The following is a 25,070-nucleotide window of genomic DNA, read 5'->3' as shown; positions in this document are numbered from 1 at the left end:
GATGGCACTGGCTGGGCAGAGAGAGTAGTAGTGACTCTTGAGATCCCCCCATAATCTGTTGAGATATAGGCTCCTGATGAACATACTTTTCAGAGGAACAGGAGACATCGGCAACATCTTGCTGAAGAAGGGGAGGATAACCAAGGAGAATTCACTGACAGCTACAGGCCAAAGCACTGAAGAAACCACTGAGGATCCTTCAGTCCAGTAAACAGTAGTTTGTGGAATCTGTTAGTGTAAGGATTGAAGTGATGCCTTGCAGACTGCACAGAGCTCCTGAAAGGCTCCTTGAGCACTGCTAACATCGCTGAATATATTAGTGGAGAAACAGTTGGCATGTACACTAAGTTGTTTGGAATTGCTTTTGCTGGCAAGAGGTGATGTTAGGAGCAGGTGATGTTAAGAGCAGAGCATGTATGAAGGAACTGGATGAACTAGTATCAGTGAGAACCTGTTGGAAGCAGTCTAGCAGCAGCATCACAGACAAATTGCCAGGAACACATAAGTCTTCATTATCCGATGTAGCTCTGATTTAATTCTAATAAAGCCTTATTTTGAAAAGTCCAGCCTGTTTAATCTCTTTGGCTATGTCTAGAGTGCATTGCCTTTCCAGGATGCCAGAGGTATCCTGGAAAAGCAATGCCACGTACGAGGAACGTGTCCGCTTTTTCAGAAAAAATTTCAAAAAAGCGGAGACACTCTTTCACCATCCCTGTAAACCTAATTTTACAAGGAATAAAGGATGTGATGGAAGAGCACTTTTTTCCCAAAATTTGGAGCCGTGTAGACAAGCCAAATTTTGGAAAAGTCTCTTTAGACAGTAAAGCGGAAAAAGAAACAATTTGCATACTGCAAATTGTGTTTCTTTTTTGGACTTACCCTTGCAGTGTAGACCTATCCCTTATGAATACATAGGACAGCACAGTGTCATAGCCTCTGCCACAGCATTACAAGATACCTGCTGTTACTTTCACAGCTTTACAACAGCTGTTGGCTGCAGATTCTGATCTTATTTACATGGGCAATACAAATCCACATAGTCAGACTCTGATATAAGTTAGTGTAAATCCAGAGAAATTGCATTTACTACAAGGGAGTTACTCCAATTTTACTTGAGTGGATCCCTAATTCAGGATCAAACCCATTGACTTCGTGGAATGACTCCCAATGTACACCTCTGCCAGAGAAATATCAGATTAATCATCCACCAAAATGAAGTTTATGTTTGGTCTTGTGGTTAGACTGGTAGACTAGAAAACTAAGGTTCAAGTTGCTCCTCCTCTCTCCCCGCTCCCCATTGCTAGGTGACCTTGAATAAGTCCAATGCCTCAGTTTCCCTTTTTGAAAAATGGGGGAAATGATAGTGACCTCCTTTGTAAAACATTGCAATTTACTGATGAAAAATGCTATGTAAGAGCTAAGCATTGTTACATGTAGCTACCAACAACATCAGTTGTGAACCAATGGCTAACATAACAAGAATCTATTAAGGCTGACAAAATGTATGTTTCCTAAGAGTAGCAATCAGAATTCCCATAGAAAACAAAGGTCAGCATCAGCCCATAAACCCCCACCCAAAGCTGTTCACTTACACAGTGAAATAGCTATCCAGTGGAACTGAAAAATAACATGTCAATGGCAGGTTGGGCAATGCCCCTTAAAGTAGGAGCAAATATTTGTAAAGCTTTTGTGAATGCTGGTTCTGCCTGGGAAACCTGCCTGATTATATGGGGCATGCAGATTGAGAATGAAATATAAATCCTGCTGTTCACATACATCTCACAAACCAAAAATGGATCACTCTGACTGTTCAAGTCAGAGATATCTGCTTTTATTCTGCCTATGGTTTGGCGTCAGTAGCGCTGTCACACTTAGCCCTAGCTTATATGAACATCTCTTCTGGCACATGTTTAATGTGAAGTGGGACCAAACTGGTGAACAATGAACTTTAAATTTGTGTGCCAGGATCACAGACTGTTGCCAAACCGTTGAGTGTCATCACCAAGGACACATTTCAGGGGGACTTTTGGCTCCAGGGCCACACTGAAGTTGCATGATAGTCATGTCCAATTACCCTGGAGAGTGTGATATGGCCCAAATCGGACAGTTCAACCTTTTTGTTGACTGTGGCTCCTTAGGGCATTTTTGCTGTCATTATGGCTTCCTCATGCCAGCAAAATCCCAACAGGAAACCAATAGGAGTATTGGTTGAAAGAGGAGGGATTATTCACTGTTGATTTTAGCCCTGAAATGTCTCCTATAAAAAGATTGCTAAAGACTAGAGCTTCAGCTGATGTTCACTGGTATAGTACCAGCATCTTCCATAATAATCTGAAAAACCAACACTCAGAATCAGGTTAATTATCTTAGGCCAGATTTCACTTACAACTTAGGTCTTCATAACTATGGTACTCAGAGGTATGAAAAATCAGCTCTCATGGGTGCTGTAGTTATACTGATATAACCCCAATTATAGATGCAGCTAGCTTGGTAGAAGAATGTTTCTGTTGACCTAGCTACTGGTTGCCTGATCCCTACAGCGGATAGAAAACCCCTTCTGTTGCTGTAATTTGCATTTGTTCTATGGGGTTACAGTGGCATGTTGTAGCTCTTTAGTGCCCATAGCGGAGAGAGAGCCTTATTTTTCCTTCTCATGTATTTAAAATAGACACATCAGTCTGTGTGTGTGCTTCGCTGTATCATGGAATCCTTCTGACAGCCACATTCATCCCCAGCTCTCTTGGAGTCAATGCGACCCAAACATGTACCGTACAGAGTGACATTCCACCTTCAAAGTGATTGATGTTTTCAGCACTTGACTTGGAAATAGTGCAGAGTGATTTTTACTTAAGAAGTACAGTTATGCATTTATAAAATACAACAGCCCTGAATATAGTTAAATAGCTTAATGTGGTAAGTGATAAAGTGTCACAGATGTTAAACAATACACCAAAATAATCCAAGAGGTGGTATGATTTATGGGAAATTTAATGCATCATTACGGTAATTAATGTTGATAATTCTATCAAAGCATCGAATACTCTCTGAAAACTACCAAATGCACTAAGGGCTGCTGAGTTAGCAACAAATGAGGAGTAGTGAAGGAAGACACTACTTGTCTTGCACAATATTTACAAATCTGTGTCCCTGACTGATTGCATATAGAGTTCCATGATCTCTGCTGATAGACTGTTGTTACTATAACTATATTATCACCAACATAAGAATATAAAACAGCCACATTGGGTCAAACAAAGATCCATCTAGCTCAGTATCCTGTCTTCTGACAGTGGCCAATGCCAGATGCCCCAGAGGGAATGAACAGAACTGGGAATCAAGTGATCCCTCCCCTGTCATCCAACTTCTGACAGATGCTAAGAACACTATTCCTGCCCATCCTAGCTAATAGCCATTGATGGACTTAACCTCCATGAATTTATCTTACCCTTTTTTGAAGCCTGTTATAGTCAATATGATATATCATCATACTCATCATCCCTCCCATAACCACTTAGTTGGGGTATCATCACTGATGAACAATCAACCAATTGTCTCTACCCCTGATGATTATGTGTCTGAGTGCCTACAAAATCTATTCCTGTTCACTCTTTTATGTTGTCAATCTATCTCTTCCTCTGTCTTCCCCTGTACTGTTTTCAATCCACCTCTTCATCTCTCCCCCCACCACACCTGAATCGTCCCTTTGAGGATGATCTTGGAGAGGCCAGAGAATCTTATCTGTCCATACCACTTCAGCTCACATTTTGTCATAGTCATCAGAAAGTCATCATGTGACCCAGTGCATCAGATGATGATTTTGTGGACTTATTCATTAGTGACATCGTTCAATTGGAGATGCCCAGGATTTTGCAGAAATATCTCATCTCTACTACCTGTATTTTCTGTTGTAGTTCTGTTGCAAGGATCTATGTCTTACAGGCATAAAGGAAAATGGAGATGACCAGTACATGCAGCCATTTCAATTTGGATTCCAGGGAAATGTTCTTGTTCCTCCAAATTGGCTTTTGCTTTGCCACTGTAGGTGTTTGCACAGTTCTTGCCAGAATTGTTGACTTTGACCCTTCATCAATGATGATTGCCCCCAAATACTTATTTCTGTGTTTCCAAATCTTGTCCTCTGACAGTGATATGTGAGCTGATCCCATCACATTTGTCTATCATCAGCTTGGTTTTCTCTGCAGTGATTTCCATGCCATATTTTGCGGCAGTTTCATCCAATCATTTCACAAGGTTGGCAAGTTCATCTTCACTACCTGCCAGGCCATCAGTATCATCAGTGAACCAAAGATTTGAGATTGTTCATCTCCCAGTGCTGATTGTGCATATGTGATCTTCTAGAGCAATAGTCATTATGTGCTCCAAGTAGATGTTGACCAGTGTGGGCTAAAGAAGTTAGTTTTGCCGGACTCCAACAGTGATGTGAAACCACTTTCCTATTGTGCTTCTGGCAAGAACTGCACTGTTGACCTTGACATGCAGTTGTTTAATGGTAAGAATAAGCCCATGATCAACATTTTACCTCATGGCTGCCCAGAGAGCTTCATGCCACACTCTGTCAAACACCTTCCTGAAATCAACAAAGACATGGTAGATGTCGTATTGGTGTTGTAAGTACTTGTCACATAGAACATGAAGGTTGAAAATCTGTTGCGTGGTACTTGCTCCAGCATGAAAGCCAGCCTGTTCTTCAGCAACAATATTCTCTACAATATTCTCCATTCAACATCACTTTGCTGGCATGGCAATTAAACTTATGGTCCATTAATTTTGACTTCTTTTGGCAGAGTGATAATTAGTCACTGTGTCCATACTCAGGGCCACTTACCAGTCTGCCAGATCTTATTGCAGATCTTGGTGAGTTAATCTTTTACTATTTCTCCTCTGAATTTCATCATTTCCACTGGAATGCTGTCAATATTTGTAACCTTTACATTCTTGAGTGCTTTCACACCTATCTCCACTTTTTCATACAGTACTGAAAAGTCAATACTTTTCTTTTGAATATGGGCTGTCTAGGACACTGGACTTTCCCTTTCTCTGATGGTTATATAGATCAAAGAAGTAATTGATGGTGTCTCTTCCTTCTGTAAGGGCATGTCTACACTAGGAAATTATTTTGAAATAACTTATTTTGAAATAATTCCCAAAATAATAATTTTTAAATAGCATGTCCACACTACAGGAAAGCTTCAAATTAATCCAAGGCAGGTTCTCTTAACGTGGACATGCTAACTTGACTGGGGATTAATTAATTTGAATGACTCTGGGGACTAGTTATTTCGAAATGGCACAGTGGACTGTCCACACTACTGCTATTTTGAAATAACTATTTCAAAATAAGCATTATTCCTCATGGAAAGCAGGAGTTATTATTTCAAAATGATTCACTTGGTAGTGTGGATGCTCTGTTTATTATTTCAAAATAAGAGGAGTTATTTTGAAATAACTCCCTAGTTTAGACCAGGGTAAGTCTGTTCCCTTCTTTGTCTTAAATTGTATTGGCTTGGGTCCATTTTTCCTTCCTCAGATACTTTACAATGTGGAAGACTTATTTACTGTTTTTATTATTGATATACTCTTCAAGTTTAGAACATTATTTTTCAATCCATATTTTCTTGGACACCTTCATTCCTTTCTTGATCTTTCTGCTAATCACTTTGTATTTATCAACTCTGCTAGATTTGAGGGAGTTCTCTTCTAATGTCACACATTTGCTGTATTTCATTTGTGACTCAAGGTTTTGTCGTCTTATGGTGTTTGTCAAGGATGTCCATTGCTGCCTTACTCCTTACAGCATTAAAATTGTTTTTCAATTACAAGCAATTTCAACTATAACTAAATACCATCTGCTAAAAGAAGACAGACACTAGCAGATTTACCTGGCATTGCTTGGGTCCTTAACTCAATTAATTTTTAAATAAAAGGAAAATGTGTGTACTTTACTGAAATGATTATATTTTTCAAAATATTACCAGTATTATGTTAATTTTAGTAATTTTTTAAATAATAATTCCATCAAGTGTATTTTCCTTCCTCCCTATAAACCCTTATCACCTGCTATGTTTTAACAAAAAAGGGCTATTGTCAATTTGATTTCCAGTAATACTGTCTTTTAGTTTTCAAACCTTAAGCACTGATTTAGCTGTGCCAAAACAAAGCACTACTTGAAATTTATTTGCTTGCTTTCTTTTCTTTAAGGTTTAATAAGAAGCAATCCTATTTCAGGTTCATCCTATTTATCTGTCTCATTTTGCTCAGTTATGTGAATTTTGAGGACTGTACTTGCTTTGATGGTTCTACCTCTTTTCTTTTTGATTTTTTTGAGAAGCAATCCCATTCCAAGCACATCCCATTTTCGTGGGCATAAACAAGCCCTTATGTTGCTTTAAGTTATGATAAGAGGAAGCTGTGTACCAAATGTGGTGGGCCCCCTAGTTCTTACAGTTTAGGAGGAGTTCTTGAACAAATAGACAGACAGATAGACTCTCATATGTATGGCTATGTCTAGACTGCAAGCCTCTTTCAAAAGAGGCTTTTTCAAAAGATTCTTTCAAAAAAGCCTTTTTCAAAAAAGAGCATCTAGACTACAACCAGTACTTCCGAAAAAGCAAGCTTCTTTTTTGAAAGAATTGCAGATCTAAAAGTAGCCATCCTGCAGCAAAAAAACTTCAGGACCAGACTTCAAAGAGAAACTGCTGAGCTACAGTTCATCTTTTTAGTTTGACACAATCAACTCTGGATTAAACAAAGACTGTGAATGGCTTGCTAACTACAAAAGCAGCTTCTGTTCCCTTGGAATTCACACCTCCAGATCAGCTGCTAGAAGTGGGCCTCATCCTCCTTGATTGGATCACCTCATCATCTCCAGCCTGATCCTGGCCTGCATATTTATTCCTGCCTCTGGAAATTTCCACTACATGCATCTGACGAAGTGGGTCTTTGCCCACGAAAGCTTATGCTCCTACACTTCAGTTAGTCTATAAGGTGCCACAGGACTCCTCGTCGCTGTTTTTGAAAGGGAGCACCCAGTCTGGATGCTGTCTTTTGAAAAAGCACAGTTTGCATTCAACAGCACCTTTTTTCGAAAGAGCACTTTTGAAAAAAGGCGTTATTCCTCGTAAATCGAGGTTTTCCCTGGTCGAAAAAACTGCCGCATTCTCTCAATTTACTTTTGAAAGAATGTGGCAGCAGTCTAGATGCAGGAGAAGTTTTTTCGAAAAAAGGCCATTTTTTTTTTCAAAAACCCCCCCTGTAGTCTAGACATACCCTATATGACGTTGCCCAACACTTTCCATTATATAGGCATGTCCATATAATGAAAAGTGTTGGGCAGCCTCAACTATAGATGGCACTATGAACTCAATCTATAATGAATTCTTTAGGTCACAGCTCCAACTAGCGTACATTAGCATAACTCCATTGAAGTCAGTTGAAATCCACTGAACCACTGATTTCTTGATATACGGGCAAGCGGTCTTTAAGAATTTGATTTGACTCCAATTTCAGTCACTGGCAAAGCTCCTGTTAACCTTAATTGCACAAGATCCATCCATAAGGGCTAGTTCTAGCACATCATGTTCTAACAGGGTTTTCCCCTAAACATGTCTGAGATTTACTATAGTGGTGGATTACAGATTCATTCCCTGCTCCTTATTGAAGTACAGTTTTCCCTAAACACTACCGAATTCTTTTCGCATTCTAGGTTTTTCTGAATTGGTTCAGCTGCTCATCATTGATTGCCCTGAGCCAATTGTCCTGAGACCATTTCAAATTAGTATGAATAGAATTCAAGTGAAATAATAAAGGTCATACCATGTAAAAACACACCGGGAAAAGTGATACTCATTGCATTTAATTATTATTTCTTCAATCTTTAATATTTATATGAAATCTTATCTCCTAGGAACCCATAGGTTAGAATTTCACTCCTATTAGGCACATGATTAAACATGACCCAACCCCTTAATGCTAATACTGTCTCAGTTAATCAGAAGTTGATATGAATGACAATGTCCACATTAGGTGAAAATAGCCTTCTGGGAGATGTCCCTGTGAAGAGGCTGCCCTGATTCAGTGCATCTTATTATACAAAAGTATTCTGCATAACCCTTTTGAAACTCAAGTTCTAACACCATATTTAGGGCTGAAACTTATCAACGCTTCTTTAAGACTGATGCAAAATATCTAGGTTCCTAGCCCACATATTCTAGAAGCTTTATAAATAGAACTCTACTAATCTCCCATCACCCTTCCTCTCTATAATGAGCAGTAGTATAACACAAATGAAGAGCCTAAAGTCTTAGCCATTTTAAGAAGACTGACAAATCAATCTTTTTCCAGCTGATTTTCATAGAACCATTCATGGAAGTGACAGCTGAAAGAAACTTACTATGTTACTGAATACCTAGATTAATAGTTTTAGGACCACAAGGAACTATTAGGGTCATCTAAAGAGGCCTCCTGTAAGAAAAGAAAAGAAAAAAAAAGAAAAGAAAGTCATAATTCATAGTAATTCCAGCAAACCCTAACTTTTGGATGAACTAGAACATATCTCTTTATCCATTCCAGCTTGTCCGGCAAAACACATTTTTTAGTGTTTTATCTAAACTAGTTGTAAAATTTCTATGTGCTGTGGCTCCTGTCACTTCCCCCTGAGACTACCGGAGCCATGGGTCAAGCCAGACTTGGTCGAGTTTTCAATAGGGAAGCTTTTCCTGGTCTAAATTTCCCCTGTATGTATTTGATTACTAATTATTTCCCTAGATCCCACCTTAGATAATTCCACTCCTCCTCTGCAGTGTCCAGACTGTTCAGATGTAAAATAGAGTGTTAACATGTGCCCATTTTTCACCATGATGCTTATCTAGAACTGTTAAGCTAGGACTCGCACATTGACATAGTAAGAAACAGTCTTTGACCCCCAAAAGATCTTATTATATAAGCACAACACAAAGACAGCTGGGTGAAATGACCACAAAGAAAGGTTGATTCCAATGCTGGGAGTAGAACTCAGGTCTCCAAAATCCCTGGCTAGGGTGCTACACACTAGATTAGTCTCTCTCAACCTTTTTGAGTTCAGGATCCAGCTTGCTACCTTCCTAACCTCTGTCAGATAGCCCTCAGGGGCCAGTGGCAGTCTCCTTCCCCAGTGACTTCACTGCTTCATGATATAATAACATGCTCTTGCATAATGAGATATTACGACTCATGCTGTTCTCAAAGCATGCAAGGTACTTTTTGGACAAAGATACAAAGTTTCTGCCAACTCATAGAATTTAAGTCCAGAAGGGACCACCAAGAGCTACCAGGGCCAGACTAAGTATGGGGACACCTGGCCCTTAGGCTACGCCTACACTACAAAGATTTTGCGCAAAAACCTGTGAAGCGTCCATATTTTAAATGAGCTCTTGCGCAATTTTGAGATGGGCATTTTCACAAAGTCCATTCCCCACTTTAACTCTCGGAGGGTATGTCTACACTACAGCGCTAATTCGAACTAACTAAGCTAATTCAAACTAACGCGTCTAGAACTAAAAACTAGTTCGAATTAGCGTTTTGCTAATTCGAATTAGCATGTCCACATTAAGTGGACCCTGAACCGGGGTTAAGGATGGCCAGATGCAGTGCCGGCAGGGCATCAGAGGAGGACTTAGAGCGTGGAGATGCTGTCTCAGGCTAGCCGAGGGCTGTGCTTAAAGGATCCCGACCCCCACCCCGGACAGACAGTTCTCAGGGGTGCCCCGCTTGCAAAGCAGTCCTGGCTTGGAGTGCCCGGAGTGCCCACACTGGGCACATCACAGCACTCGGCCATCAGACCGGCTGCACTTGCTGCAGGCTGCCATCTGGGGAGAGGGGGCAATTGGGGGGCTGCAGGAGAGCTTCCACCCCCAGAAGCCCGCAGAGCCAGCCCAGTACTCCCCATCGGGGGCTTGTACCCCATTCCTCCCTCAGCTCCTTCCACTTACCCTTCCCTAGCCCCTTTTCTTGATGTACAAAATAAAGGACAATTGTGTTCAAAAATGGAATCTGTCTTTATTGAACAAAACTGGGGGAGACTGGGAAAAGGAGGTGGGAGAGGGGACGAGAGAGGTTGGGAGAGGGGAGGGCAACTACAATGATCAGGGGTTGGTAACAGGTCCCATATGAAGAGAGGCTAAAGAGACTGGGACTTTTCAGCTTAGAAAAGAGGAGACGGAGGGGGGACAGGATAGAGGTCTCTAAAAGCAGGAGTTGGGTGGAGAGGGTGCATACAGAAAAGTTCTTCAGTAGTTCCCACAAAGAAGGACTAGAGGACACCAAAGGAAAGGAATGGGTAGCAGGCTTCAAACTAGTAACAGAAAGTTGTTCTTCACAAAGCAAAGAGTCAACCTGTGGAACTCCTTGCTGCAGGAGGCTGTGAAGGCTAGAACTGGAACAGAGTTTAAAGGGACGTGAGATCAAGTCATGGAGGTTGGGTCCATGGAGTGCTATTAGCCACGGGGTAGGAGTGGTGTCCCTGCCCAAGATTTGTGGAAGGCTGGAGAGGGATGGCACGAGACAAATGGCTTGGTCCCTGTCTTCGGTCCATCCCCTCCAAGGTCCCTAGGGTTGGCCGCTGTCAGCAGACAGGCTACTGGGCTAGATGGACCTTTGGTCTGACCCAGGACGGCCATTGTAAGCTCAGGGCTCAGGGTTGGGGGTCTCAGTGGACCCCCTTGATTTTCATGCACACCTGCTCCTGGGTGGCCAGGCTGGCAGCTCTCCTGCCCTTGACGGCCACTTTCCTGTGCCTAGTGCAGAGATCGTGGACAAAGTCCACGATGTCCGCACTAGCCCAGGCGGGTGCCCGCCTCTTGCGGTCCCGGGCAAGCTCCCGGGAGCCGGCAGCCTGGTCCCGGGAACAGGGGGAGGGCTGGGGGGCATCGGGTGGCTGGCTCAATCCGTGCCAGGTGCAGGGTCTGGGTGCTGGCAGGCTTGCACCTGGCACGGGCACCGTAGCCAGCCCGTGCCCCTTTAAGGGGTCCGGGGCCGAGAGGGGGGCAATAGAGTTTCCCTGGTGTTGGCCAGAGTGGCCACCAGGGAAACCTGGGGAGGGCTAGCCTCCCACTAGTTCAAATTAAGGGGCTACACACCCCTTAATTCGAACTAGCTAGTTCGAACTAGGCTTAATCCTCGTAAAATGAGGATTACCTAGTTCGAACTAAGTGCTCCGCTAGTTCGAATTAAGTTCGAACTAGCGGAGCGCTAGTGTAGCGCCTATGAAAGTTAGTTCGAACTAACATCCGTTAGTTCAAACTAACTCTGTAGTGTAGACATACCCAAAGAGATTTCTGTCCCCAGAGCCCTGTCCTGTAGGTTTGTTACTGTGGAAGGGAATGATTAGGCCAATTACTTGTTCTGTCCTTTTGCTATTATTTTTTGAAGTTTGGTGGCTCCTAAAGACCCTTGTTAGGGAAAAGTGCTCAGCATAGTGCACACATGATAAAACAATGACCCCAGCTCCAAAGAGCTTGTATATCACAAGACACAACAGGCTGTTTTAATTTATGGACTAGTAATTGGCAGGATCATTCTATTTTCACTTACTTTTTGCAGACTTCTACTGCTCCATTAGTTATCTGGTATTTGTCAGAGATACAGTAAGTTAGTTAAATAATTCTCTTAGTAGGTTTGGGCCCAGATAGTTTCTCTTTATGTATGAATAAAGTTACTCACATGCATACATATTTGCAGGATTGGGGTTTTAGAATGCTTTTTTTTTAACACCCAGAAACATTAGACAAAGAATTAAAAACATAAATCAATTGAGTAGTTCATGTAGTGCCATGTTGCTTTAGTTTTATAGCAGTAATTTTAATTTAGTTTCTCCTAATGTCGTCTATGGTGTGCCTTCAAGGATACTAGTGCTCTTTCTTTAAACATTTATCTTAGTATTGTACTAAAGAGCTGAACATAAATGAACTATAATTAGTAGGTACTTTGAACTTCAGTTTTAGTGAAAGAATGATTATGCACATCTTCATATCAATGTATGATTTCCTCTTCATGTTTAGGCTTTGCCAATCCACAGACTGGAATTGCGAACATGTCTCAAAGCAGTTTACATAATGCACTTCACATCTATATGAATGGCTCAATGTCCCAGGTACAAGGATCTGCTAATGATCCTATTTTTATCCTTCACCATGCCTTCGTTGACAGGTATGTTTGACTTTTTCTTGTAAAATTGATCTATTTTGTGTATTTAAAATGTCTTTTCACGTTAGTATCAAACTTTGGATTACTTAAATTTACAATATTTTCAGACATATATAACTGAGCTTTACATTAATTTAGTTTAAATGACATGTTACATAGGCCCTCTCACTGAATTTCCTCTCTAGTTATTATGAGCCTCTGGAAGCGCGTTCTGAAACTGAGGTAATTATCTATTTTCTAAGATAAACTTTGCAAAGAAAACGTGATTGAAACGTATTGGTATTGATGAAGTAAATCACTGAGCACAACTGCGAAGACAATGCAAAAGCAATGCTGCAACTTCAAGCTATCTGCAGCAGAATAAATGCTACTGTCTCTTGCAGCTATTGATAATGATGCTGCCTTTTGCAGAAGTGACAAAAATCCATTAACATGATTAGGGTTACTTAGCAGCCTTATCCATGACAGATTAATCATGCTTTTAGTTGCAATTAATAAGTAGGTGACTGATAGGTAAGTACAGTACATTTAATAAACTGTTTTCTCCTACATAGTCTAAGGGCTGTGGAGGATTGCTTTCTGAGAGGCAGGCAGGCATTCAAAGAATAGTGTAGAAAGAGAACAATAATTGCATCAGTGGGAAAAGTTTTGTCTCAGCCTTAACTTTTGTGCTTCAGCCAGGATGCTTTAGAACTCTAATTGCCATTAGACTGTTGGGTCTCTTGGTTTCTATTTGTCATCATCTCTGCCAAAGGACTTCAGTAGGAGTATCCTACCCACTGGAGTACTTAGTAAACATCAAGAAACCACTGAGGTGGTGGCCTATAGCAGGCTTTAAAAAAGCCTGTATTGCAAGTAGTTATATATAGTCCTCTGCTGTAGACCTTCAGACCTCATAGAAACAGAGAACCTTTACTTTTTTTTTCCCAGAGAGGAGGGATAGTCCAGTGCTTTGGGTAACAGCCTTGGTCTCAGGAGAGTCAGGTCTAATTGCCCACTCCACCAGATTCCCTGTGCAACTTAGATAAGTCACTCGGGTGCCTAGCTTCCATTGAAATAAATGACACTTTAGGTGTCTGTCTACCTCTGAGTAGCTGTGTCTTCCGTGTCTCTGTCGCACAGAGATCTCATGAGGTCAAGTACACTAATGATGATCATGAAGTGTTCAACTATTATGGTTATGGGTGCCATAGAAGTAGGGTAATAGATGGTTTTTAATTGATTTTCATGGAGGCACATGACACACAGCAGGCTATGCATGGTTGCTCTGCTCTAGCACAAGTGTGAGTGGAGTCTACCAACACACTCTAGGCATTATCAAACACATATTGCTTTGCACTCGGTGGGACTGAAGTGTTGCCTTCGCCCACTGCAAGGGGTGAATTCTGCCTGGGAGCACTCTATAGAAATACTGCATATCATTGCACCAGCCAAAATAATCATGGTTGATGGTGCTGTGTAGTGAAGTACTCAGTACTGGCTCAATTCTGTGACTCCACAAATCTCTGAGGTGGCCTTGCAAATAGCAACAGGTAGGGTCATGGCATGCATCTCTTCACATGTTAGTAGAGTTTGACAGCAAGGTATGCTGTGTGATTTTGTCCAGATCTCCGTGAGATTGTGACATATCACACAAAGCCAAGCCACTTCGTTTTCAGAATTTGCCTCTGATAGTGCCCTGGAATACCACTGGACACTCTAAATCTGCTTGTAAAAGAACGTAGGTTTCTGACACATATCACAATACAAGTTTGATAAAACCTCTCAGCACAAACAGGCTTATGCATCCATAAATGAGATCTGGACTTCACAGAGGAGGTGATGAGCTCTGTTCCTCAAAGGACATCCAGTTTGCTGCAACAATTTGAACTCTGCTTGAAGCCTAAGTAGATTAATTCATGAATACTGTCCATTGTACTTGACTCCAGCTGCACCTGGTGGCAGCTGTGATGCTCTGGAGTTTGAACTTTTGCCATGAAACGTTCAACACCTCAGTGTGGGTGGCATCTTGAGAGGCAGGGATGAAATTCTCTGACAAGCACTAGGGATGGTCTTCCATACAAATCACCTAGGGAGGCTTTGAAATTTCCATCATTGGAGGTTTTTAGAAGTAGGTCTAGGGTTGTCTAGATAAAATTTAGTCTGCCCTCCATGCAGGACTATTAAGGTGCCTTCCTGTCCTACATGTCTATGATTCCATGAAAAATATTGTACCCAAAGCTGCCTGAAAATATTCAGTGAATACTACATTCAGCAACTCTGAGGGATTTTAGCTTTGCAAAGCAGTCCTGTTAATTGCAAATATGTTCTCTATTCAGTTACACTCAATAGTCAACACAAAGGGAGAAGGAAGGAACCAGCCAGAGACATAAGTTGTTAGGAGCAGCTGCAGAAGCAGCTTAAGCCCAGGCCTTCTGACACTGATAAGATCACCAGCGTATTTTCTACAGTTCTGAGTAGACATTTTCTCTGCTGTGCTGATTGGCTGTTTGCTTCAACCCTGTCCTGCTCCCTCTCACACAGTCTCTTCACCTCAGAGTACCAGTAAATCCTGGCAATTACTTTCACCCCCATTACCATCCTTCCTCCCATTCCATGACTGTCCTGCTCTGTCCCTCTCACCCCATCTATAACTTTGTCTTTCCACTTAATTTATCCCATTTAACATTCCTCCTCACAAAAAACACCATGGAACTTGGTATTTGCTGCTCTACTTGTGTCTTCGATTCCTTCTCCCTCCCTGTGGCTTCTTGGTCTATTCAGAGTGTAAGCTTTTCAGGACCAAGACTCATTACTAATCTGGCTCTATGCACTGCCTACCCTCAAGGTCTTCACTTTTCATTGATCCTTAGGCACTACGGTAACAAACATGGTTCATAACAATTATTGATATTATGAGGATGATTCAAACAAAGCATCCAGTCTTAGAAATGAAGTTTCAGAATTGGTCTTAGACCACAGGATTTTGTTGGTATAAGTCATAAGCACAAAGCAAGCTTCAACATAACTCATCAGGGCTTTGATCGTTTCTTGAAATGGTAGCAAAGGAGAAACCTCATTTGGCATAGCTGTCAGGTGGTAGGAATGGATAATGAGCAGAAGGCCCTGGAACTTGGTGTTCACAAACAGAGCTGGATTTTGGTTTGGATTTTTTCCCCAAACCAGAAAATTGCTTTTTTAACAGATATTTTAACAAGTTTCCATTTTTATCAAAACCTTTCCTTTTTTTTTAATTAAAAACTGAAGATTTCAGAACCTCAATTATTTGATAGCCCAAAACCTGCAAATTTCTGGGTTTGGGTTTTCAGCAGCCTCCTTCCCCTTTTCTTCCCCCTAAAAATGCATACATATATTTTGGTGATACCTACAAAAGGGGTTATTTGAAATTTTTCACTATAAAAATAACATTTCCTGATGAGCCCTTTCAACACCTTTCTTAGATTTGTTTTCAGCCTGTTTACAGCACCGATTGGATACACCTATTCAGCCAAGCCATCATTAACAGCACCAAAGCCTCATAAATAATAATAAAATTTAGTACAGTCACATCAAACTGAGGTCCTAGCAATTGGATACATTTTTGGATTTCACTAAGCTCAATGATGGTCTCAGAACTTAACTGGCACATTACTGATATTGCAGTTACATATCAGTATAAACAATAAATACATGTGCATCCATATTGTAACATTGCTGTTGGCTCTATAATGATCTTTTGCTAGCTGCCATCTAGTACTAGATTCTTGCTTTAGGAACCAGCATCACACTGTGATGTGCATGCGAGTGTGTGAGCATTCTACCACCCAGGATATAAAATTAATCATACAACCACCCCAGGGCATTAGAGAGAGGACACACTATAAGATGAGGCCACTGATATTCTTCCAAACAGGTACAGTGGGCACCTCCCTATCTGTTATCTCTGAGCCCTATAAGGACTCCACTATTCTGCCAGGTCAATGCTATCCAGCAATGCCAGCTGTCCTATTCTTCTCCTTTCCAAACCAAAGTGCTTTAGGAGCCCATTCTGTATGGCTGCTGAACTGGCAGGCTGGAGCTATAGGTCTCTGTGGAACTTCTCATCCTCCAGCACACCCAACATGTAATGAGCTAAAGTTGTCCATTCCTATTCGTTATCTATGAAGTACTAAATTGCAAGTCCAACAGGGGACAGCCTATTTTAAAAAGGTTTATTCAGAGTTAAACGCTGGAGAGAGGCACAATCTCAACACAAGACTGGAAACGAGAATTTCTGAGGTCCAGTTCTGGATCCTTGTTGGTCTTGATTCTGCAATGTTATGACTATAGGAGAGGTCCATGCAGGTGCAATCTCATTCTAGCTTTGTGGTCTTTACCTTATTTTTTTATTATTTTTATTAAAATAATATTTAGAGATGTGAATTGAATTCATGACCCATTTTACGAGGCACTTTATATAGTCAAAATATTTTGTGCGGATATTTTTTTCCTGTCAAAAATGAACATTCCGTTGAGAAAAAAATCTGGAACAATGTCCCTTTCAACAACAAAAAAATCCATTTTTCCTGACAAATATCAAAACGAAAGCTTTCATTTCTAATCAACATTGTTAAATGAAACATTTCTTTTTCATTTTATCTTAAAATGTCATTTGGGGCTTTTTTTAACCAAAAAAGCCCCAAATGAAAATAAAATGTTATCTTATTTAGAAATACTGATTCAGTTTTTTTCAAACAAATTCAAAACATTAGGCAGAAAAAATGATCTTTTTCAGCTGAACAATTATCAAATATTTTTCATTCAGTATTTCTAATGGGAAACATTTCAGGTTTCCAACATGTTCTAAAAGACGAAGGATGTTTGTACACCGGGGAATATTTTGAAATAACTATAACAAGGTGAGCCTCCACACCACCAAGCCTGTTATTTCAAAATAATAACTCTTGCTTATGTGAAGAGGAATAAGCTTATTTTGAAATAGTTATTTTGGGAGTTATTATTTCAAAATAACCTGGTAGTATAGTCTAAATTATTTACAATCCTTTATCTTGATAGTCTACAGTCAATATAGGAGAAAAAAGAAGGTGGTGGGGAGAGAGTGTTTTTCCCAGTTTGCTCATGGAGATTTCAGGAACAGAGAAAGATTAAGTGACTTTCCCAAGGTCACACAGAAAATGTGTAGTAGAGCTGGCAACTGACTCAAGATCACCTGAAACTAGTATCTTAACCAGAGTGGTTTAACAGGTATTGTACTACATTAGTAGAAGGATAACTCAGTTAATATTTATAAAGCACTGCAAAGATGAAAAGCACTGAATAAATGCTAAGTTTTATTACATTTTTCACTCAATAGAGGCTCAGTGGGTCTCATGGTGCTTTGTCAGATATATTGGCAAAAAAGATGAGGTGATAAATGATATTCTTTAGAATTGCATGAACTGTGCCTTGGAGTCATGTTAGATCTGCTAGACAAAGGCAGGTCAAGAGGCAGCCATTAATAATGCACTACCATCCACAATCAGAGTAAACTCATAATATTTCACATCAAGGATTTGTCAACCCAAGATCCTGGTCTGTCTGCATCTGGGAGGGTTAGCAGTAGTCTCTTCCCAGCTCATTCATCACTGAAGTGTCTCCTCTACTTGCCCCCAGCAGAAGGGCCAGGCACAGTTGCATTAAGTGCTTAACCACAAGATCTTGCATGATCTAAAAAAGGAGTCCTATAAAAAATAGGAAGTAGGACAAATTACAAAGGATGAATGAAGGCAAACAACACAGGAATGTAGGGGCAAGATTAGAAAGGCAAAGGCACAAAATGAGCTCAAACTAGCTACGGGAATAAAGGGAAACGAAGACTTTTTATAAATACATTAGAAGCAAGAGGAAGACCAAGGACAGGGTAGGCCCACTGGTCAGTGAGGAGGGAGAAACAGTAACAGGAAACGGAAATGGCACAGATGCTTCATGACTACTTTGTTTCAGTCTTCACCGAGAAGTCTGAAGGAATGCCTAACATAGTGAATGCTAGTGGGAAGGGGGTAGGTTTAGAAGATAAAATAAAAAAAGAACAAGTTAAAAATCACCTAGAAAAGTTGGATGCCTGCAAGTCACCAGGGCCTGATGAAATGAATCCTAGAATACTCAAGAGGCTAATAGAGGAGGTATCTGAGCCTCTAGCAATCTTCTTTGGAAAATCATGGGAGACAGGAGAGATTCCAGAAGACTGGAAAAGGGCAAATATAGTGCCCATTTATAAAAAGGAAAATAAGAACAACCCAGGAAACTACAGACCAACTAGTTTAACTTCTGTGCCAGGGAAGATAATGGAGCAAGTAATTAAGGAAATCATCTGTAAACACTTGGAAGGTGGCAAGATGATAGGGAACAGCCAGCATGGATTTGTAAAGAACAAATCATGTCAAACCAATCTGATAGCTTTCCTTGATAGGACAGTAAGTCTTGTGGATACGGGTACTAGCTCCCACAGTAGCAGCGGTGATTGGACTCAGCTGCTCCGATGCTGCCCAGTGGGGACCCAGGCTTGGGGTCTGCTTCCACAGCCTGGGACATGCCTCCCCATCTATCTGCTGCTCCTGGCCCTCTCCTGCCCAACCCAGCCCAGGTGAGCGAGTCTGGGCTGGGCTGGGCTGGCTCAGCTCCTATGACTTGAGCAAAACTCACCTGGAGCTTGCGGGCAGGTGGGGCTGGAAGGGGAGCTTCCTGGTTTTGCCACTGCAGCAGGATGGAGGGGATGGGGGCAGTTCCTTCCCTGGTCCCACTCCCTGTGGCTCCGCCTGCACCATGGCATCCACACTGTCAGTGTGCCACTTTGGGCCTCGTGAACTCTTTTCCTGGGCCTGCAGAGCTGCTGGCATTTGGTGGGGCCTGCTCCAGTGGCAGAGAGATTGTGCAGCTGGCTGCTTGACTGGACTGACACACACACAACCTGCACAGTGCTGTCTCCACTACAGCTGCAGACCTTCAAGCACCCATGCAAGCAAGTGTCTGGGACTCTGAATCAGAGGATTGCACACTCTGGGGTGGGATACATGCTGGCAGGGTAAATGCCAATTAGATAAATTCCCTTTATTTCTGTGTATTTCATTAATTGATTGTATTCACTTTTAATGTGTTAAACCCTGTTTCTTTAAGCTGTTAAGTAAAGGTGTGTTAATTCTAGTTTACTCAGTTAGATGTATATTATTTATAATTGTTGTTTCAGAGTTAGATCCAGATTATTACTGGAATAATTTTATTCCTGGAGGCTCCCAAGGCATACCATTAAGAGTGTAGCGGGCCAGCCAGGTGGAGGCACCACCATTGTATATTCTTTTAAGAGCAAGGGACTGCAGCCAGAGGGTGGATAGAGAATCCCCCAACTAAACAACAGTGCCACTGGGGTACTCAGGATCTCCTTTTATGTTAAAATCATCAGGCAACCAGGCACACGTGTGAGCATTGCCTGCTCCTGAGTTACCCAGGGAGGAAAGAGAAGGTTACACTTGTAAGAGTGATACAAGAACTGTCATTAGGTCCTTTCTGTGTGGTACCCAGGTTAGGACTATGACAATCCACAACAATATAGCCCCTAGTATTTCCAACTGCTGTTTCATTCTATACCTATTTTCCGCACGATGATGATATGCAGTATCATCATGCAAGGAGTTGCATGAACTCTCTCTGAAACTGGTAGATGTAAAAGCTGCCTTTCACTCAGGATAAATCCTGTTTGAAGTGAGATAATTGTTCAAATAATTAGATCCACTAACCAGATCCACTTATATCACATGTAAGGCCAGTCAGAAACTGAGTCTGTAGGTGGAGGGGTATCACTGGAGACCAAATGCAAATGCAAGAAAAGATGGAAATTCTTTTGGTGGAGTGTGTGAGAGAGAGAGGGAGAGAGAGAGAGCATGCAGTGTGAATTTTTGTGTGAGAGAGAGACCAGTATGTGCATTTGTGAATGTGTGACAGACAGACAAAAAAGCAGCCAAGAGACACCATACAAGCAGAAAAGGTAGCCAGAAACCAAGGACAGCCAGAATAACACTTGTAGCATGACCTTGAGAAAAGGTTGTGGAGAATATTTTGGGGTTGTTATGCTAGCTGGAAAAAGAGGTGTGGAATACTGAATAAGGCATCTCCTTGTTTTACTCCTATGTGGAGGGAAACCAGGACTTTGTGTACACTCTGTCAATAAACCTGTCTAATTCATCAACTTCTCTCCCTAAAGGAAACAACCAGCAAGTCTAAGGATATTAGCTAACAGCTCAAAAGGGGTAACAATATTCAATTGTACCTTTTTTCTGGGGGTTGATAAAGATCACACAGTTTCCCTTCACAACTCCTGCACAATCTTGCATCTGGTTAATACTACAGAACACTTTCCCTTTATGTAGAACTGATTGAACTGGGCTATAGGAAACTGTGAGTCAGCAAACCTGAGTAATATCCCCATTTCAGGCACTGGGTGACTTTAGGTAAGTCTCTTCATGTCCGTGTGCCTCTGTTTCACATTCCACCCTTGTCTGTTTAGATCCTGAACTCTTCAGGGAAGGAGCTGTCTCTTGCCATGTGGCTGTACAGTGCCTTCCATAACGGTGCCCCCAATCTCAATTGGGGTACTATTGTAATACAAATAACAATACACTAATTGCCAATATGAAAATACATTAACACTATGATTTTCAAACATGCTTAAAGGAGTCAGACACCTGTGACTTTGGTGTCTAACTCCCTTAGCCTCTCTCTAAAAGAATAGTAGAGAGATACAATTCTGTGCTCAAAGATGTCCTAGGCTGTGAAGCAGTCTCAGGATATTTCCCTATTCTCAAAGCCCACATACAGATTAATTACATTTTTCACAATGCTTCCATGTTGGCAGCTGCCTGTCAGATTTTCTGCCTCTCTCTCCTTTGCATACATTACAGAACCCATGCTGAGAAGTGTGTCAGCGTGAGCATGCACCATGCACATCCAGCGGGAAGCTCTGCAGCATGGAAATGTGTTGGACAGCAGGAGGCATCAATGTACATGCCTCGTGCTTCTCAGATGAACAACAAACCTTCTTTATTAGCAGCCACTGCTGTGCTGAAAGCCACCATGTTGCAAAACCCAGCATTATGCTACAAAGCAGGACATCACAGGAACCAAAGTGAGCATAGTCAGGATGGGCCAGAGGAGGGCTTGGTTAGGAGCTTTCAAAGTACTGGAGGCTGGTACAATCATGTATAATAATTGGTGATAGGGTAACAATCTTATAAGGAGTTTAGTCTCAGCAATTTTTTGAAAGTATGGTTTCTAAAAGTTACAGTGGCTAAGGGGAATGCTACACCCCATTAGCTCCAAGTGCTGATTAATCACATCTAACGCATAGCATGCCAGCCTCTGTCTTCATTATCAGAATCCCGTCAGTCATGTTCAAGGTTTCCCTCCCTCATGTGGGTCTCACAATGTCACCTCTCCACTCTGAGTTTGTGTCTGAGACTGTGAACTCTTTGGAAAGAGATGGTCTCCTTTTGGGTTCTCAGACAGAGCTGAGTGCACTATCTACACTGAAGCAAACTGGGTTGTGGCTTTTATGAAATAGCTCTGATTTGTGGGCTGGCTGTGCTGTCCCAGAGGAGCTGAGAGAGGGCAGTGTGCCTCTCCCAAAATGCCCCAGTATGCTAAGGTCTTGAGAGGTAAATCATATGCTTAACTACTGATCTTTGGGCCCACTATACTACAGTAGAACCTTGGAGTTACAGACACCAGGGGAATGGAGGTTGTCCATAACTCTGGAATGTTTGTAACTGAACAAAAAGTAGTTCAGGCTCCATACCCAGGAGCTGACACTCCAAGCCAGGTTTCAGCAACAGATGAGCTCCCTACTCAGCCCCCTGTGTGAGTTTCCAAGCTTGTCTGCCTCCCAGAAGAGAGGTGTGTGTGTGAAAACAGAGATGGGGCGGAGAGACAGAATATCCTCTTCCCAGGATGAAAGCTGTACAGACTTCAGCTCTACTTCTGCTCTGCTGGCTGGTTCTAACTATCAGGGGCTGGGATCCCCAGCATATTTCTGCAAGTGAATATGCTCCATGCAATGCTCCATGCAATGGCGTGGGGTTCAGGTAGAGAGTGAGATAGGCAGCCCAGTTGTACCTACCTTACAGATGCAATATAGGCAAAGTACAGTATTTGGTTGGTTGTGTCTGTGTCAGTGTCTATGCTGGTGGAACTTTTAGTGCCTGGCAGGTTCAGCCATGCTGGATTGGTCTGTGGAGGAGGGGATGGACAAAATATGCACCCAAGTCCTCCAGGGTTCAGTGCAGGTTAGGCACAGAGCTAACTATCCTATGCTGTAAAAAACCAAAATGTTATAGAAACAGCATGGAGAAATTGACCATTACTATGTGTGATGGCCTTCAGGAGTCCATGACTGTCAGTCTCCGTATGACTGTCAGTGGTGAAAGCCAACACTTGTTTTTTGGAAAGTATGGACAAGGTACAAAAGGGAAGCTAGCTAAGGTCACAGCAGAGATTATATGCTACATCTTACACATCCTGGGTGAAAGTGAGAGGAGATGGATGGGATCAGGACGACTAATGGCAGCTTTGGGAGAAACTTTGCTGTATTCTGAATGGAATGCTGGACAACAGCAGGAGTGAGGAGCATTCCCTGACAGAATGGAAGTCCTTCAGCAGCAGATTTATGAGAGCTAAACTGAAAGGGAAACACCCTGATTCAGTGCTATGCTCTGGCAAGTGACAGTGATGAAGAAGTAAAAGACAAATTTTACCTTAGGTTGTCGGCAGAGTTAAAGAGAGCACCGTGACCTAACTAGCATCATGGGAGGCCTGAATGCTAAAGTCACTAAAGACATCACAAACAACAACAGTGTAATGGGAAGACATGGGTGTGACACCGTGAATGAAAATGCAGAGTCTTGTTGATTTCTTCAATATGAATGATTGATTCTTCAGCAGAGCCCTGTTTCAACACTGTGAAATCCACAAGCTAATGCCGTGTTCTCTAAAGGGTAGCAAGAAGAAATCAATTGACTATATGATGATCAATGGCCTGACTCACTGACAGATGGGAAACCGAGAAGAGATGCCAATGTTGGCAGCAACCATCACCTTGTGGACAGCACTCCATCAAGCTAAAACTGGGAAGTGTGGGTCAACCAAACAAGAGACATAAACATTATGACATTGACATGCTAAAATCCCCTGAAATACAGAAAGTACTAGTTCTGCAGTTAAAGAATAGGTTTCAGGGATTTGTAGACCTTAACGAAGAGGAAGGGAATGCAGATGAGGAGCTCAACAAAACGTAGGACAAAATGATGGCATGTTATAAATAGAGCAATGAAGGCTGTCCAGGCTACAGATAGAAGAGAAGCAGGGAATGGACTACACGCAGCACATAGACTGACATAGATAAGCCCTGAAAAAACTAGAAAAGCCCCCAAAAAATGTTTTAGCCACAAAATCCCAGAAGCTAAATAACAAATACCCTGAGCAGTAGAATAAGGCACATGAGGAGGTCAAATGCCTTGTGAGAGCAGACAAATGATATTGTATTGATAATCTGGCAGCTGGCTGCCATCCCACGCTGCTGGCTCTGTATCAGATGCAACGGAGCAGGGAGGCAGCCAGTTCCTTGGAAGGAAGACCAGCAGGCAGGAGCTGGTATGCATGGGAAGCTGACTTAAAAGCCGACTCCTGGTGCACACCGTCTCCCAGGGAACTGGCTGCTGGCCCACTCTGCAGGTGCATGTAACCACTGACATTTTCAGCGGTTATATGGTTACCCAATTACCTGCATTTTAACAACCCTAATCCTAATATCAACATAGACACCACAACTAAGGAAGAGATCATTCAGTTAATCAAATTCTTTAAAAATGGGAAAGTTCTGGAAAGGATTACTTCAATGCAGAATTGTTTAAGGTATACCCTGACTCAGCAGCATCTATCCTGGCCCCTATATTTACATCAGTCTGGAAGAGAAAAAGTGCCAGATGAGTGGACCAATGGGATGATAGTGAAAACACCAAAGATAGGAACCCTCAGTGATTGTAATAACTGGTGTGATAGCACACTTTTATATGTGCCAAGCAAGGTAATATGTAAGATCATAGTCCAGGGCATATCATACATTCTCCGAAAAGAGCGAACCAGCTTTCAAAAGGGTGTGGATGTACAGACTAGATCTTCACTGTATGAAACATAATAGAACAATGCTTAAAATGGCAATGGAAATTCTACATAAAATTCATAGACCTTGAGAAGGATTTTCATAAAAGTCACAGAATAAGACTTTGGTGCATTCTGTGAACATATGGAATCCCTCTCCATATAATCAACATAGTCTAAATCTTCTTTTTGAACTTTTACAAACAATGTTGATCACAGTGAGCTCAGTTTTGAAGTAAAAACAGGAGTAAGTCTGGAATGTGTCATGTCTGCAAACCTCTTCAACATTGCCATTGACTGAGTAATGCAGAGTACAATGAAAGTTATACCAGAAGGCATTATAAAGACATGCTTCTCATCCCTTGAAGACCTGGACTTTGCAGATGATCTTGTGACCCTATCACATACCCAACTCTTTATACAAGCAAAAAAGAACTTGACTCGGTGCATTCAGCTAGCAAATTGGATTGAAAATCAACCACAATAAGACAGATGTCATGACCTTTTATATTACCTTACCATCACCAGGACAGAAAGAAAATCAATAAAGCCAGGAACAAGTTCAGAATCTTATACATAGTCTGGAAATCATCAAAATACAGGACCAAAAACAAACTCAAGATTTATCAAAGCAGGGTACTTTCAATCCCAGAGTAGCAATAAGATGGGCATGTGAAGGGAAGTGAAAATGAGGCTGTCTGGGCAACATGGCA

The 25,070-nt window shown here is 41.7% G+C and overlaps 1 protein-coding gene across 1 annotated transcript in view; it reads left to right on the top strand.

Annotated features, from left to right (window-relative positions):
• Positions 1-25,070, top strand: part of TYR (tyrosinase) — a 79,329-nt gene that overhangs the window by 19,186 nt on the left and 35,073 nt on the right. Inside the window, exon 3 of the mRNA XM_006118374.4 lies at positions 12,054-12,201. Within this exon, the coding sequence (XP_006118436.2) occupies positions 12,054-12,201 (148 nt within the window). The remainder of the gene's footprint in view (positions 1-12,053; positions 12,202-25,070) is intronic.

The sequence above is a fragment of the Pelodiscus sinensis genome, chromosome 1 (assembly GCF_049634645.1).
Source record: "Pelodiscus sinensis isolate JC-2024 chromosome 1, ASM4963464v1, whole genome shotgun sequence".
In the NCBI taxonomy this organism is placed as follows: Eukaryota; Metazoa; Chordata; order Testudines; family Trionychidae; genus Pelodiscus; species Pelodiscus sinensis.
Note: the sequence above shows the minus strand (reverse complement) of the source record. Positions and strands in the feature narration are given on the sequence as shown.